At 48.1% G+C, this 14,804-nt stretch overlaps 1 protein-coding gene across 1 annotated transcript; it reads left to right on the top strand.

The window, feature by feature from the left end:
- Positions 1–249: 249 nt before the first annotated feature.
- On the top strand, positions 250–14,551 carry nit2 (nitrilase family, member 2). The gene is made up of 11 exons (NM_001141655.1): positions 250–284; positions 424–537; positions 1,323–1,441; positions 1,767–1,887; positions 2,875–2,966; positions 3,891–3,984; positions 6,846–6,920; positions 7,124–7,202; positions 13,128–13,226; positions 13,742–13,797; positions 14,126–14,551. Exons 2-11 carry the CDS (start codon positions 510–512, stop codon positions 14,218–14,220), a joined length of 858 nt encoding a protein of 285 aa, NP_001135127.1. The 5' UTR covers positions 250–284; positions 424–509; the 3' UTR covers positions 14,221–14,551.
- The last annotated feature ends 253 nt before the right edge of the window (positions 14,552–14,804 follow it).

Below are 14,804 nucleotides of genomic sequence, written 5' to 3'. Positions count from 1 at the left end.
TTTATATTTTTGGTTCAGTATATACAGTATCTAATCTCTTGAATTAAGTTTCACCCCTGCATTTGTTTTTCCTATTCAACATTTGCAACCACTATAACCAGCATGTTGTTGAAATGTCTATGTTTAAGAAATGAAGGTTAGGGTTAATGTTAGGATTAGGTTTCACAGGAGACTTTAAGAAGAGAGAAATGGTAGAAAGAGGCGGGGTTTATGACTTAGTGGCTGTGGTAACTAGTGACAACCGTTCCACAGAAAGATCGGCCCAATCGGCCAGAGACACAGAGGTATAATAACAACCGCCCTGCTATAATGACAATCAATTAATTATAGTGGCATCTGCTGACCGGTTGGGCTAGCCAGCTACATATGCGCATAAACTGAACTAAGTGCTTGAACTAAAACAAAATACCTTTATTTTGAAAGATGTCCAGCATAGACCCGGAAGAAGAGATGTTTTTCCTACGTTCATATTATGAGAACACGAATCCTGCAAACTGCTGCAAGCACTGATGTCTCTATTGGCCAAGACAATGTCTAGTAAGTAGAAAGAGCTGCCTATTGAAGCAGAACCGGCTTTTACAGGTGACAACATTAGGTGTATTTTCGAGCTAACTATGTTGAGATTTCCAGCTCAAATGTGCATTGCTACTCGTGTTGCCATTGGCTCTGTTGTTGACAGCTGAAAATAGGCAAGTGTTTATTTTCAATGCATGTAGTAAAGTTGTAGAAGTTGAAATCGATGTACACCTGTGCAGTCTTCACTTATATTTTTGACCTTTTAGCAGATGCTGTTATCCAGGGCGACTACAGGAGCAGTCGGGGTTAAGCGCCTTGCTCAAGTCCACTGACATATCTTTTTTTAACCTAGTCGGCTCAGGGAGTCGAACCGGCGACTTTTTGTTTACTGGCCCAACGCTCTTAACCGCCAGGTTACATGCTCCCCTTTATAGACTTTACATTAAAATACTCCCACCATGACCCCTTGTTGATCACTGTATTATTGACTGTATGTTTGTTTTACTCCATGTGTAACTCTGTGTTGTTGTATGTTGTCAAACTGCTTTGCTTTATCTTGGTCAGGTCGCAGTTGTAAATGAGAACTTGTTCTCAACTGGCCTACCTGGTTAAATAAAGGGTCAGGGTTATATATATAAATACCTGGTTAAATAAAGGTGAAATAAAAAAAAATTGTAGTGTCTGGTCATTGACCTTGAGCGGGATTATGTAATGGGCATAGCCAGCATTTTTATTTGCATATCATCGAAGAGTTTTTTTTTTAAACATTGGTGTCTGAATGGTGACCATTTTGTTTCTGCCCCCAGAGTTCCGTCTAGCAGTGGTCCAACTACATGTGACCAAGGTCAAAGCTGACAACCTCTCCAGAGCCCGGGGGCTGATCAAAGAAGCAGCTGCACAAGGGGCCAAAGTGGTGGTCTTACCTGTGAGTTCACCGCCCCCTTTTTACTCTTCTGCAATGTTTAGTGGTGATGGGCCACACCATGAGCCTGGTTCCTCTATAGATGTCTTTTTCCTGGCCACTGTGCTCTCTCTTTGTGGTCTAGGCAGGGGGCTACCATAAAGCACTTTGTGACAACTGCTGATGGGAAATATGATTTAATTTCCATCAGTGGAACAATTGATCTATTTTTCCAGGAATTAATATTGACTTGTTTTATTATTGATTGACTTCTCATTAGAAAGGGTCACTGTGCCAGTTGTTTCCCATAATACCATCCAAACATATTGATTATATTTCCATGTACCAGGAGTGCTTCAACTCCCCCTATGGAACTGGCTTCTTCCCTGAGTATGCAGAGAAGATCCCTGGAGAGTCCAGTCAGGTTCTGTCTGAGGCAGCCAAGGAGAGCCAGGTGTATCTGGTGGGAGGTGAGAGGAACTCTGGACAACTGTTGGGATTGTCCCCGTAGCTGGACAACCGTTGGGACTGTCCCCGTAGCTGGACAACCGTTGGGACTGTCCCCGTAGCTGGACAGCCGTTGGGATTGTCCCCGTAGCTGGACAACCGTTGGGACTGTCCCCGTAGCTGGACAGCCGTTGGGACTGTCCCCGTAGCTGGACAGCCGTTGGGACTGTCCCCGTAGCTGGACAGCCGTTGGGACTGTCCCCGTAGCTGGACAGCCGTTGGGATTGTCCCCGTAGCTGGACAACCGTTGGGATTGTCCCCGTAGCTGGACAGCCGTTGGGATTGTCCCCGTAGCTGGACAGCCGTTGGGATTGTCCCCGTAGCTGGACAGCCGTTGGGATTGTCCCCGTAGCTGGACAGGCGTTGGGACTGTCCCCGTAGCTGGACAGCCGTTGGGACTGTCCCCGTAGCTGGACAACCGTTGGGACTGTCCCCGTAGCTGGACAACCGTTGGGACTGTCCCCGTAGCTGGACAGCCGTTGGGACTGTCCCCGTAGCTGGACAGCCGTTGGGACTGTCCCCGTAGCTGGACAGCCGTTGGGACTGTCCCCGTAGCTGGACAGCCGTTGGGATTGTCCCCGTAGCTGGACAGCAGTATAGTCATAGTGGACAGTAGACTGAAAGCAGCTCTTTAGTAGGCTCTGATTAAATGATGTGTGTAGATATATGAGCTGTGTGTTAATGAGCTGTGTGTCGGTATGTGAGCTGTGTGTCGGTATGTGAGCTGTGTGTCGGTATGTGAGCTGTGTGTCGGTATGTGAGCTGTGTGTCGGTATGTGAGCTGTGTGTCGATGTGTGAGCTGTGTGTCGATGTGTGAGCTGTGTGTCGATATGTGAGCTGTGTGTCGATATGTGAGCTGTGTGTCGATATATGAGCTGTGTGTCGATATATGAGCTGTGTGTTAAACAGTGGGCTGTGATGTGTTAATGAGATGTATTGGTGTATTCAGGCTCCATCCCTGAGGAGGATGATGGAGGGAAGCTGTATAACACCTGTCCAGTGTTTGGACCTGACGGCAGCCTGGTGCTCAAACACCGGAAGGTAGGAACCTGGTGCTCAAACACAGGAAGGTATTAACCTGGTGCTCCAACACAGGAAGGTAGGAACCTGGTGCTCCAACACAGGAAGGTATTAACCTGGTGCTCCAACACAGGAAGGTAGGAACCTGGTGCTCCAACACAGGAAGGTAGGAACCTGGTGCTCCAACACAGGAAGGTAGGAACCTGGTGCTCCAACACAGGAAGGTAGGAACCTGGTGCTCCAACACAGGAAGGTAGGAACCTGGTGCTCCAACACAGGAAGGTAGGAACCTGGTGCTCCAACACAGGAAGGTAGGAACCTGGTGCTCCAACACAGGAAGGTAGGAACCTGGTGCTCCAACACAGGAAGGTAGGAACCTGGTGCTCCAACACAGGAAGGTAGGAACCTGGTGCTCCAACACAGGAAGGTAGGAACCTGGTGCTCCAACACAGGAAGGTAGGAACCTGGTGCTCCAACACAGGAAGGTAGGAACCTGGTGCTCCAACACAGGAAGGTAGGAACCTGGTGCTCCAACACAGGAAGGTAGAAACAGGAACCTGGTGCTCAAACACAGGAAGGTAGGAACCTGGTGCTCCAACACAGGAAGGTAGGAACAGGAACCTGGTGCTCCAACACAGGAAGGTAGAAACAGGAACCTGGTGCTCCAACACAGGAAGGTAGAAACAGGAACCTGGTGCTCCAACACAGGAAGGTAGAAACAGGAACCTGGTGCTCAAACACAGGAAGGTAGGAACCTGGTGCTCAAACACAGGAAGGCAGGAACCTGGTGCTCAAAGACAGGAAGGTAGGGACAAGGGACATATACATGTATAACACATGCATACAGTATGACTCCAACTTTATGAGGGGAGAAATGCTTTCACAGGACACTGGTTGTATTTGAGTGCCATACATTCTTTATATTTACCACTGTTCCTCTTGAAGATCCACCTTTTTGACATCGACGTTCCAGGGAAGATCCGTTTCCAGGAGTCAGAGACACTGAGCCCAGGGAGCAACCTGTCAATGTTCGACACACGTGAGTCTCTGAGTCTGCGTCTCAAATGGCAGCCTATTCCCTATGTAGTCAAATCAAATTATGTTTGCCACATGCACCGAATACAACATGTGTAGACCTTACAGTGAAATGCTTACTTACAAGCCCTTAACCTCAGGCTTCCGAGTGGCGCAGCGGTCTAAGGTACTGCATCTCAGTGCAAGAGGCGTCACTACAGACCCTTGTTTGATTCCAGGCTGTATCACAACCAGCCGTGATTGGGAGTCTCAAAGGGCGGCGCACAATTGGCCCAGCGTCGTCCGGTTTTGGCCGGGTTAGGCCGTCATTGTAAATAAGAATTTGTTCTTAACTGACTTGCCTAGTTAAATAAAGGTTAAATTAAAAAAAGAAAACCAACAATGCAGTTAAAAAAATATGTAAAAAAGTAACACGATCAAATAACAATAAGACTAAATAAAGTGCCCTCTTCATGAATGTCTTGGTTTGTTTGGACCATGTTAGTTTGTTGGCGATGTGGACAACAACGAACTTGAATCTCTCGACCCGCTCCAATACAGCCCCGTCACTGTGAATGGGGGCGTGTTCAGCCCTCCTTTTCCTGTAGTCCACAATCAGCTCCTTTATCTTGCTCACATTGTGGGAGAGGTTGTTGTCCTGGCACCACATGGTCCGGTCTCTGACCTCCTCCCTATAGGCTGTCTCATCGTTGTCGGGGATCAGGCTTACCACGGTTGTCGTCAGCAAACTTAATGATGGTGTTGGAGTCGTGCTTGGCCATGCAGTTGTGGGTGAACAGCGAGTACAGGAGGGGACTAAGCACGCAGCCCTGAGGGGCCCCCATGTTGAGGATCAGTGTGGCGGATGTGTTGTTACCTACCCTCACCACCTGGGGGTGGCCCGTCAGGAAGTCCAGGATCCAGTTGCAGAGGGAGGTGTTTAGTCCCAGGGTCCTTAGCTTAATGATGCGTTTTGAGGGCACTATGGTGTTGAACGCTGAGCTGTAGTCAATGAATAGCATTCTCACATAGGTGTTCCTTTTGTCCAGGTGGGAAAGGCCGGTGTGGAGTGCAATAGAGATTGATGTGGATCTGTTGGGGCGGTATGTGAATTGGAGTGGGTCATTTAGGTAGGTTACCTTAGTGTTCTTGGGCACAGGGACTATGGTGGTCTGCTTGAAACATGTTGGTATTACAGACTGGGTCAGGGAGAGGTTGAAAATGTCAGTGAAGACACTAGCCAGTTGGTCTGAGTACACGTCCTGGTAATCCGTCTGGCCCAGCGGCCTTGTGAATGTTGACCTGTTTAAAGGTCTTGCTCACATCTGCTACGGAGAGCGTGATCACACAGTCATCCGGAACAGCTAGTGCTCTCATGCATATTTCAGTGTTATTTGTCTCGAAGCGAGCATAAAAGGCATTTAGCCTGTCTGGTAGGCTCGCATCACTGGGCAGCTCGCTGCTGGATTTCCCTTTGTTGTCCGTAATAGTTTGCAAGCCCTGACACATCCAAGAGCGTCAGAGCCGGTGTAGTAGGATTCAATCTTAGTCCTGTATTGACTCTTTGCCTGTTTGATGGTTCGTCTGAGGGCATAATGGGATTTCTTATAAGCGTCCGGATTAGTGTCCCACTCCTTGAAGCGGCAGCTCTACCCTTTAGTTCAGTGCGGATGTTGCCTGTAATCCATGGGTTCTGGTTGGGATATGTACGTACGGTCACTGTGGGGACGACGTCATCAATGAACTTATTGATGAAGCCAGTGACTGATGTGGTGTACTCCTCAATGCCATCTGATGAATCCCAGAACATATTCCGGTCTGTGCAGCAAAACAGCATTGTAGCGTAGCATCTGCGTCATCTGACCACTTCCGTATTGAGTGAGTCACTGGTACTTCCTGCTTTAGTTTTTGCTTGTACGCAGGAATCAGGAGGATAGAGTTATGGTCAGATTTGCCAAATGGAGGGCGAGGGAGAGCTTTGTACGCGGCTCTGTGTGTGGAGTAAAGGTGGTCTAGAGTTTTTATTTGTATTTTTTCCTCTGGTTGCACATTTAACATGCTGGTAGAAATTAGGTAAGACGGATTTAAGTTTTCCTGCATTAAAGTCCCCGGCCACTAGGAGCGCCACCTATGGATGAGCAGTTTGCTTATGGCCCTATACAGCTCGTTGAGTGCGGTCTTAGTGCCAGCATTGGTTTGTGGTGGTAAATCGACAGCTATGGAAAAATATAGATGAAAACTCTCTTTGTAAATAATGTGGTGTACAGCTTATCATGAGGTACTCTACCTCAGGCAAGCAGCTGTTATTGACAAATAGATCAGATCGCCACCCCTTGTCTTAACGGATGCAGCTGTTCTGTCTTGCCGATACACGGAAAACCCAGCCAACTGTATATTATACACGTCGTCGTTCAGCCACGACTCGGTGAAACATAAGATATTACAGTTTTTAATGTCCCGTTGGTAGGATAGTCTTGAACGGAGCTCATCCAGTTTATTCTCCAATGATTGCACGTTGGCCAATGGGACGGATGGTAGAGGTGGGTTACCCACTCGCTGACGAATTGTGCACTTCTTTTGACCAGTAATAGGGTGTCACTTGGGACGCAACACTTTTCACATAGTGCCACCTCCAAACCTGCATTGTAGCATGCTGGGTATAGTCTGGTAAGTTACTGTGTATTGGGTTAACTCTAACCCCGTGTTACTGTGTATTGGGTTAACTCTAACCCCGTGTTACTGTGTATTGGGTTAACTCTAACCCCGTGTTACTGTGTATTGGGTTAACTCTAACCGCGAGTTACTGTGTATTGGGTTAACTCTAACCGCGAGTTACTGTGTATTGGGTTAACTCTAACTAGCCCTTCTCTGTCTTGTCTCCTCTAGCATACTGCAGGGTGGGTGTAGGGATCTGCTATGACATGAGGTTTGCAGAGCTGGCCCAACTCTACTCTAAGAAAGGTGAGGGTAACATGGTGACAGCTGAGCTGAGCTGTGAAAGTCTTACCAACCTGGTAACCATTGTAGGTAGACCGGCAGAAAGGATCCCAAAGGGGCCATGTATATTAAAAACAATATGAAGTAGGGAATGTATTGATGTAATGTAATGAATGAACCGTGGGCAGACCTGGACAGTGAGGATGTTGTTATCTGTGTTCCATCAGGATGCCAGCTGTTGGTCTACCCTGGAGCCTTCAACATGACCACCGGGCCGGCCCACTGGGAACTGCTGCAGAGAGGAAGGTTGGTGAACATCTTCTATTAAGTCATTTTCCATTTTAAAACCATTTGCTGTGTCCTGCTCACTGGCTCTTTTCTGCCCACGCCGTCCTAAAGGCTGTGAGACACCGGTAGAGACACGCCGTCCTGAGACACCGGTAGAGTCACGCCGTCCTGAGACACCGGTAGAGTCACGCCGTCCTGAGACACCGGTAGAGTCACGCCGTCCTGAGACACCGGTAGAGTCACGCCGTCCTAAAGGCTGTGAGACACCGGTAGAGTCACGCCGTCTTGAGACACCCGTAGAGTCACGCCGTCCTGACACACCCGTAGAGTCACGCCGTCCTGACACACCGGTAGAGTCACGCCGTCCTGACACACCGGTAGAGTCACGCCGTCCTGACACACCGGTAGAGTCACGCCGTCCTGACACACCGGTAGAGTCACGCCGTCCTGACACACCGGTAGAGTCACGCCGTCCTAAAGGCTGTGACACACCGGTAGAGTCACGCCGTCCTAAAGGCTGTGACGACACCGGTAGAGTCACGCCGTCCTGAGACACCGGTAGAGTCACGCCGTCCTAAAGGCTGTGACATGCCAGAGAGTACTAAGCATCTCTGAACAGAGTACCAGCCGTACAAACCGATTCTACATCTCGAGAGCATCCTGACTGGATGTGTCACCGTCTGGTATGGCAACTGCACAGCCCGCGACCAGAAGACCCTACAGAGGATGGTGAAGACGGCCCACCATATCACTGGGGGCAAGCTCCCAGCCATCCAGGACGTACATGCCAGGCGGTGTCTTAAAGGCCTGATGAATTGCCAAAGACTCCAGCCACCCCAGACATGGACTGTTCTCCATGTTCCCGTCCGGCAGGAGGTACCGGTGCATCAAGGCTCAGACCAACAGACTCCTAAACAGCTTCTATCCCCTGTCCATAAGACTGTTAAATGGCTAACAACTACTGCTCTCCCTCACACCTACGCCGCTGCTAAAATTATTATTGATTAGATGTATCGTTGTCTCTACCTTCTTGCCCTTTGTGCTGTTGTCTGTGCCCAATAATGTTTGTACCATGTTTTATGCTGCTACCATGTTGTGTTGCTACCATGTTGTTGTCATGTTGTGTTGCTACCATGCTGTGTTGTCATGTCTTGCTGTGTTGTTGTCTTAGGTCTCTTTATGTAGTGTTGTGGTGTCTCTCTTGTCGTGATGTGTGTTTTGTCCTATATTTTTATTCCCAGTCCCGTCCCCGCAGGAGGCCTTTTGGTTGGCCGTCAGTGTAAATAAGAATTTGTGTGTATTACTACCACTACGGTGCTGGTCATTGATTATTGATTGCCATTATCATTAGTATGTATCTATTTATCCTGCTACCGGTCACTATTACTCCTGTTTACATGTATATAAACTCGGCAAAAAAAGAAACGTCTTCTCACTGTCAACTGCGTTTATTTTCAGCAAACTGAACATGTGTAAATATTTGTATGAACATAACAAGATTCAACAACTGAGACATAAACTGAACAAGTTCCACAGACATGTGATTAACAGAAATGGAATAATGTGTCCCTGAACAAAGGGGGGGTCAAAATCAAAAGTAACAGTCAGTATCTGGTGTGGCCACCAGCTGCATTAAGTACTGCAGTGCATCTCCTCCTCATGGACTGCACCAGATTTGCCAGTTCTTGCTGTGAGATGTTACCCCACTCTTCCACCAAGGCACCTGCAAGTTCCCAGACATTCCTGGGGGGAATGGCCCTAGCCCTCACCCTCCGATCCAACAGGTCCCAGATGTGCTCAGTGGGATTGAGATCCGGGCTCTTCGCTGGCCATGGCAGAACACTGACATTCCTGTCTTGCAGGAAATCACGCACAGAATGAGCGGTATGGCCGGTGGCATTGTCATGCTGGAGGGTCAGGTCAGGACGAGCCAGCAGGAAGGCTACCACATGAGGGAGGAGGATCTCAACAGCGTTGAGATTGCCTGCATCGACAACAAGCTCAGTCCGATGATGCTGTGACACACCGCCCCAGACCATGAAGGACCCTCCACCCGAAACCGACCATCACCCCTGGTGAGACAAAAACGCGACTCGTCAGTGAAGAGCCCTTTTTGCCAGTCCTGTCTGGTCCAGCGACGGTGCCCATAGGCGACGTTGTTGCCGGTGATGTCTGGTGACAACCTGCCTTACAACAGGCCTACAAGCCCTCAGTCCAGCCTCTCTCAGCCTATTGCGGACAGTCTGAGCACTGATGGAGGGATTGTGTGTTCCTGGTGTAACTCGGGCAGTTGTTGTTGCCATCCTGTACCTGTCCCGCAGGTGTGATGTTCGGATGTACCGATCCTGTGCAGGTGTTGTTACACGTGGTCTGCCACTGCGAGGACGATCAGCTGTCCGTCCTGTAGCGCTGTCTTAGGCGTCTCACAGTACGGACATTGCAATTTATTGCCCTGGCCACATCTGCAGTCTTCATGCCTCCTTGCAGCATGCCTAAGGCACCTTCACGCAGATGAGCAGGGACCCTGGGCATCTTTCTTCTGGTGTTTTTAAGAGTCAGTAGAAAGGCCTCTTTAGTGTCCTAAGTTTTCATAACTGTGACCTTAATTAAAGCATGGGGAAACAGTGTCTAAACCCTTTTACAATGAAGATCTGTAAAGTTATTTGGATTTTTACGAATTATCTTTGAAAGACAAGGTCCTGAAAAAGGGACGTTTATTTTTTTGTTTATTACCATTAGTATCTATCTATTTATCCTGCCACTGGTCACTATTACTCCTGTCGACATGTACACTACCGTTCAGAAGTTTGGGGTCACTGAAATTTAGAAGGCCAGCATCCCGGAGTCGCCTCTTCACTGTTGACGTTGAGACTGGTGTTTTGTTGGTACTATTTAATAAAGCTGCCAGTTGAGGACTTGAGGCGTCTGTTTCTCAAACTAGACACTCTAATGTACTTGTCCTCTTGCTCAGTTGTGCACCGGGGCCTCCCACTCCTCTTTCTATTCTGGTTAGAGCCAGTTTGTGCTGTTCTGTGAAGGGAGTAGTACACGGCGTTGTACGAGATCTTCAGGTTCTTGGAAATTTCCCGCATGGAATAACATTAATTTCTCAGAACAAGAATAGACTGATGAGTTTCAGAAGAAAGTTCTTTGTTTCTGGCCATTTTGAGCCTGTAATCAAACCCACAAATGCTGATGCTCCAGATACTCAACTAGTCTAAAGGCCAGTTTTATTGCTTCTTTAATCAGACAACAGTTTTCAGCTGTGCTAACATAATTGCAAAAGGGTTTTCTAATGATCAATTAGCCTTTTAAAATGATAAACTTTGATTAGCTAACACAACGTGCCATTGGAACACAGGAGTGATGGTTGCTGATAATGGGCCAGAAACAAAGTCTATGTAGATATTTCATTCAAAATCAGCCGTTTCCAGCTACAATAGTCATTTACAACATTACAATGTTTACACTGTATTTCTGACCAATTTGTTATTTTTCTTTCAAAAACAAGGACATTTCTAAGTGACCCCAAACTTCTGAACAGTAGTGTATATATTACCGTAGTATTTATATATTCCTGCATGTATATCCAAATACCGGTCACTTTTCAGCCCTGTTTACATGTGTATCCAAATACCGGTCGCTTTTCAGCCCTGTTTACATGTGTATCCAAATACCGGTCGCTTTTCAGCCCTGTTTACATGTGTATCCAAATACCGGTCGCTTTTCAGCCCTGTTTACATGTGTATCCAAATACCGGTCGCTTTTCAGCCCTGTTTACATGTGTATCCAAATACCGGTCGCTTTTCAGCCCTGTTTACATGTGTATCCAAATACCGGTCGCTTTTCAGCCCTGTTTACATGTGTATCCAAATACCGGTCGCTTTTCAGCCCTGTTTACATGTGTATCCAAATACCGGTCGCTTTTCAGCCCTGTTTACATGTGTATCCAAATACCGGTCGCTTTTCAGCCCTGTTTACATGTGTATCCAAATACCGGTCGCTTTTCAGCCCTGTTTACATGTGTATCCAAATACCGGTCGCTTTTCAGCCCTGTTTACATGTGTATCCAAATACCGGTCGCTTTTCAGCCCTGTTTACATGTGTATCCAAATACCGGTCGCTTTTCAGCCCTGTTTACATGTGTATCCAAATACCGGTCGCTTTTCAGCCCTGTTTACATGTGTATTCAAATACCGGTCGCTTTTCAGCCCTGTTTACATGTGTATCCAAATACCGGTCGCTTTTCAGCCCTGTTTACATGTGTATCCTACTATCACAGACTCACACTAACTTTCACACTGCATCGCAGTGCCACTAGAGATTCTGGTTTGTGTCCGGGCTCTGATTCTGGTTCGTGTCCTGGTTCGTGTCCGGGCTCTGATCCTGGTTCGTGTCCGGGCTCTGATCCTGGTTCGTGTCCGGGCTCTGATCCTGGTTCGTGTCCGGGCTCTGATCCTGGTTCGTGTCCGGGCTCTGATCCTGGTTCGTGTCCTGGTTCGTGTCCTGGTTCTGATCCTGGTTCGTGTCCGGGCTCTGATCCTGGTTCGTGTCCGGGCTCTGATCCTGGTTCGTGTCCGGGCTCTGATCCTGGTTCGTGTCCTGGTTCTGATCCTGGTTCGTGTCCTGGTTCGTGTCCGGGCTCTGATCCTGGTTCGTGTCCGGGCTCTGTCGCAGCTGGCCGCGACCGGGAGACCCATGGGGTGGCACAGAATTGGCCCAGCGTCGTCCGGGTTAGGGGAGGGTTTGGCCCAGCGTCGTCCGGGTTAGGGAGGGTTTGGCCGGCAGGGATGTTCTTGTCCCATCGCGCTCTAGCGACTCCTGTGGCGGGCCGGGCGCAGAAATACAATGAACCACCTACAGACTCACATCCACACATCCACCACCACTTATGCTGCTGCCATACAGTGTCTGTCTCCTAACCCCTGGCTGCTCGTCCATACAGTGTCTGTCTCCTAACCCCTGGCTGCATGTCCATACAGTGTCTGTCTCCTAACCCCTGGCTGCATGTCCATTCAGTGTCTTTCTCCTAACCCCTGGCTGCATGTCCATACAGTGTCTTTCTCCTAACCCCTGGCTGCATGTCCATACAGTGTCTGTCTCCTAACCCCTGGCTGCATGTCCATACAGTGTCTGTCTCCTAACCCCTGGCTGCATGTCCATACAGTGTCTTTCTCCTAACCCCTGGCTGCATGTCCATACAGTGTCTTTCTCCTAACCCCTGGCTGCATGTCCATACAGTGTCTTTCTCCTAACCCCTGGCTGCATGTCCATACAGTGTCTGTCTCCTAACCCCTGGCTGCATGTCCATACAGTGTCTGTCTCCTAACCCCTGGCTGCATGTCCATACAGTGTCTTTCTCCTAACCCCTGGCTGCATGTCCATACAGTGTCTTTCTCCTAACCCCTGGCTGCATGTCCATACAGTGTCTTTCTCCTAACCCCTGGCTGCATGTCCATACAGTGTCTGTCTCCTAACCCCTGGCTGCATGTCCATACAGTGTCTACCAGTGTTTTTCTCTGCAGATTTGGTACTGGCCCAGGCCCAGACCCTGTATGTAGCTTCTACTATATTGAATACTGAACTGATGGGTCGGAAACTTAAACTTGAATTGCGCAAAAATGTAAGCCACCAGCTGGGGGGGGGGGGGTCTCTGAAACACGCTGAACGAACGGCAGATGAACGGTAGAGAAACATTTGCTGCGGTGTGTGTGGTCCTTAACTCAGACTCTTGTCTGTCTCTCTCCCTACCAGGGCGGTGATAACCAGGTGTGTGTGGTCCTTAACTCAGACTCTCGTCTGTCTCTCTCCCTACCAGGGCGGTTGATAACCAGGTGTGTGTGGTCCTTAACTCAGACTCTCGTCTGTCTCTCTCCCTACCAGGGCGGTGATAACCAGGTGTGTGTGGTCCTTAACTCAGACTCTCGTCTCTCTCCCTACCAGGGCGGTTGATAACCAGGTGTATGTGGCCACGGCTTCCCCTGCCAGAGATGAGACGGCCTCCTACGTGGCCTGGGGTCACAGCACTGTTGTTAGTCCCTGGTGAGTACTAGACAGCCTGGGATCACAGCACTGTTGTTAGTCCCTGGTGAGTACTAGACAGCCTGGGATCACAGCACTGTTAGTCCCTGGTGAGTACTAGACAGCCTGGGATCACAGCACTGTTAGTCCCTGGTGAGTACTAGACAGCCTGGGATCACAGCACTGTTGAGGTCCCTGGTGAGTACTAGACAGCCTGGGATCACAGCACTGTTGTTAGTCCCTGGTGAGTACTAGACAGCCTGGGATCACAGCACTGTTAGTCCCTGGTGAGTACTAGACAGCCTGGGATCACAGCACTGTTGTTAGTCCCTGGTGAGTACTAGACAGCCTGGGATCACACCACTGTTGTTAGCCAGCACATACTGTCTGTTTTCTACTGTTTTCTCTGAAGGCGGCAGTATTTTGGTCTGTGTGGTTGCCACAGAGACCAGTCATGTCCTGTGTACCGAATGTGTTTTATTGGATGTGTGACGTGATTGAAAGCATTTCTAACAGTTATTTCATTATCATGACAGGGGAGAGGTGATATCTAAGGCGGGGTCTGAAGAGACTGTTGTTTACGCAGACATTGGTGAGTGGTACCAGGGTGATTCTGTGGTACCAGAGTGGTTCTGTGTGACTGAGTGGTTCTTAACCTCTTTGTGAACCAGCACCATTATCTAATGTAACTAGTTTGAGCCAGCAACATTATCTAATGTGACTGTAGTTTGATTCAGCACCATTATCTAATGTAACTAGTTTGAGCCAGCACCATTATCTAATGTAACTGTAGTTTGATTCAGCACCATTATCTAATGTGACTGTAGTTTGATTCAGCACCATTATCCATTGTGACTAATTTAACTGTAGTTTACTTTAGCTTATCAGTGTCCTGACCTCTCCCTCTGTGTGTTTTTCAGACCTGCAGTATTTGGCCAACGTTCGTCAACAGATCCCCATCACAGCCCAACGCCGCAGTGACCTCTACACTGTGAACGCAGTGCAGGAGGGATGAACTTTAACCCCTGAACCCTTAGCTATGAGAAACTGAGGAGTTACAGTAAACAGACCTGTCTATTCTTGGTGAGAAATTGATAGCTGGAGAATGAGTGTTGGCTACACAGTTGTTTGAACCTACAATACATGACTCAGTAACAGCTGTGAGAGATTCTGTGTAATCAGTAAATGCAGTCTGAGGTGCATGTAATAAAGCACATTATCTTAGATGGAACCATTTTAACATTAGAGGATGTACGTCCTCTCTAATTTACACAAAGATATTATATTCTTTGTAATAACATCTGTTTCCAAATCACAACATCCAGTTCAATTAAATTCATTTTTGTAAAGAAAAAGTATTTCTGTCTGCTCTGTTCTGGTTTTAAAACATCAGCTATTCTGAGCATCTCCGGTTACTGTAGGCTATTTCAATCTCTTCATCATGACAAGATCAAAATGCATCAAACGGACGAGATACATCACAACCAGTTTGTCTCTTTTTTTATTTCTGCAGGAAACACACAGTATCTGTCTATAACAAAGATCATTATTGTTGCAAGAAACACAGTATTTGTCTATAACAAAGATCATTATCGCTGC

Source organism: Salmo salar, chromosome 16, assembly GCF_965601325.2.
Source record: "Salmo salar chromosome 16, fSalSal1, whole genome shotgun sequence".
NCBI classification, from domain to species: Eukaryota; Metazoa; Chordata; class Actinopteri; order Salmoniformes; family Salmonidae; genus Salmo; species Salmo salar.
This window is presented reverse-complemented; position numbering and strand designations above follow the sequence as displayed.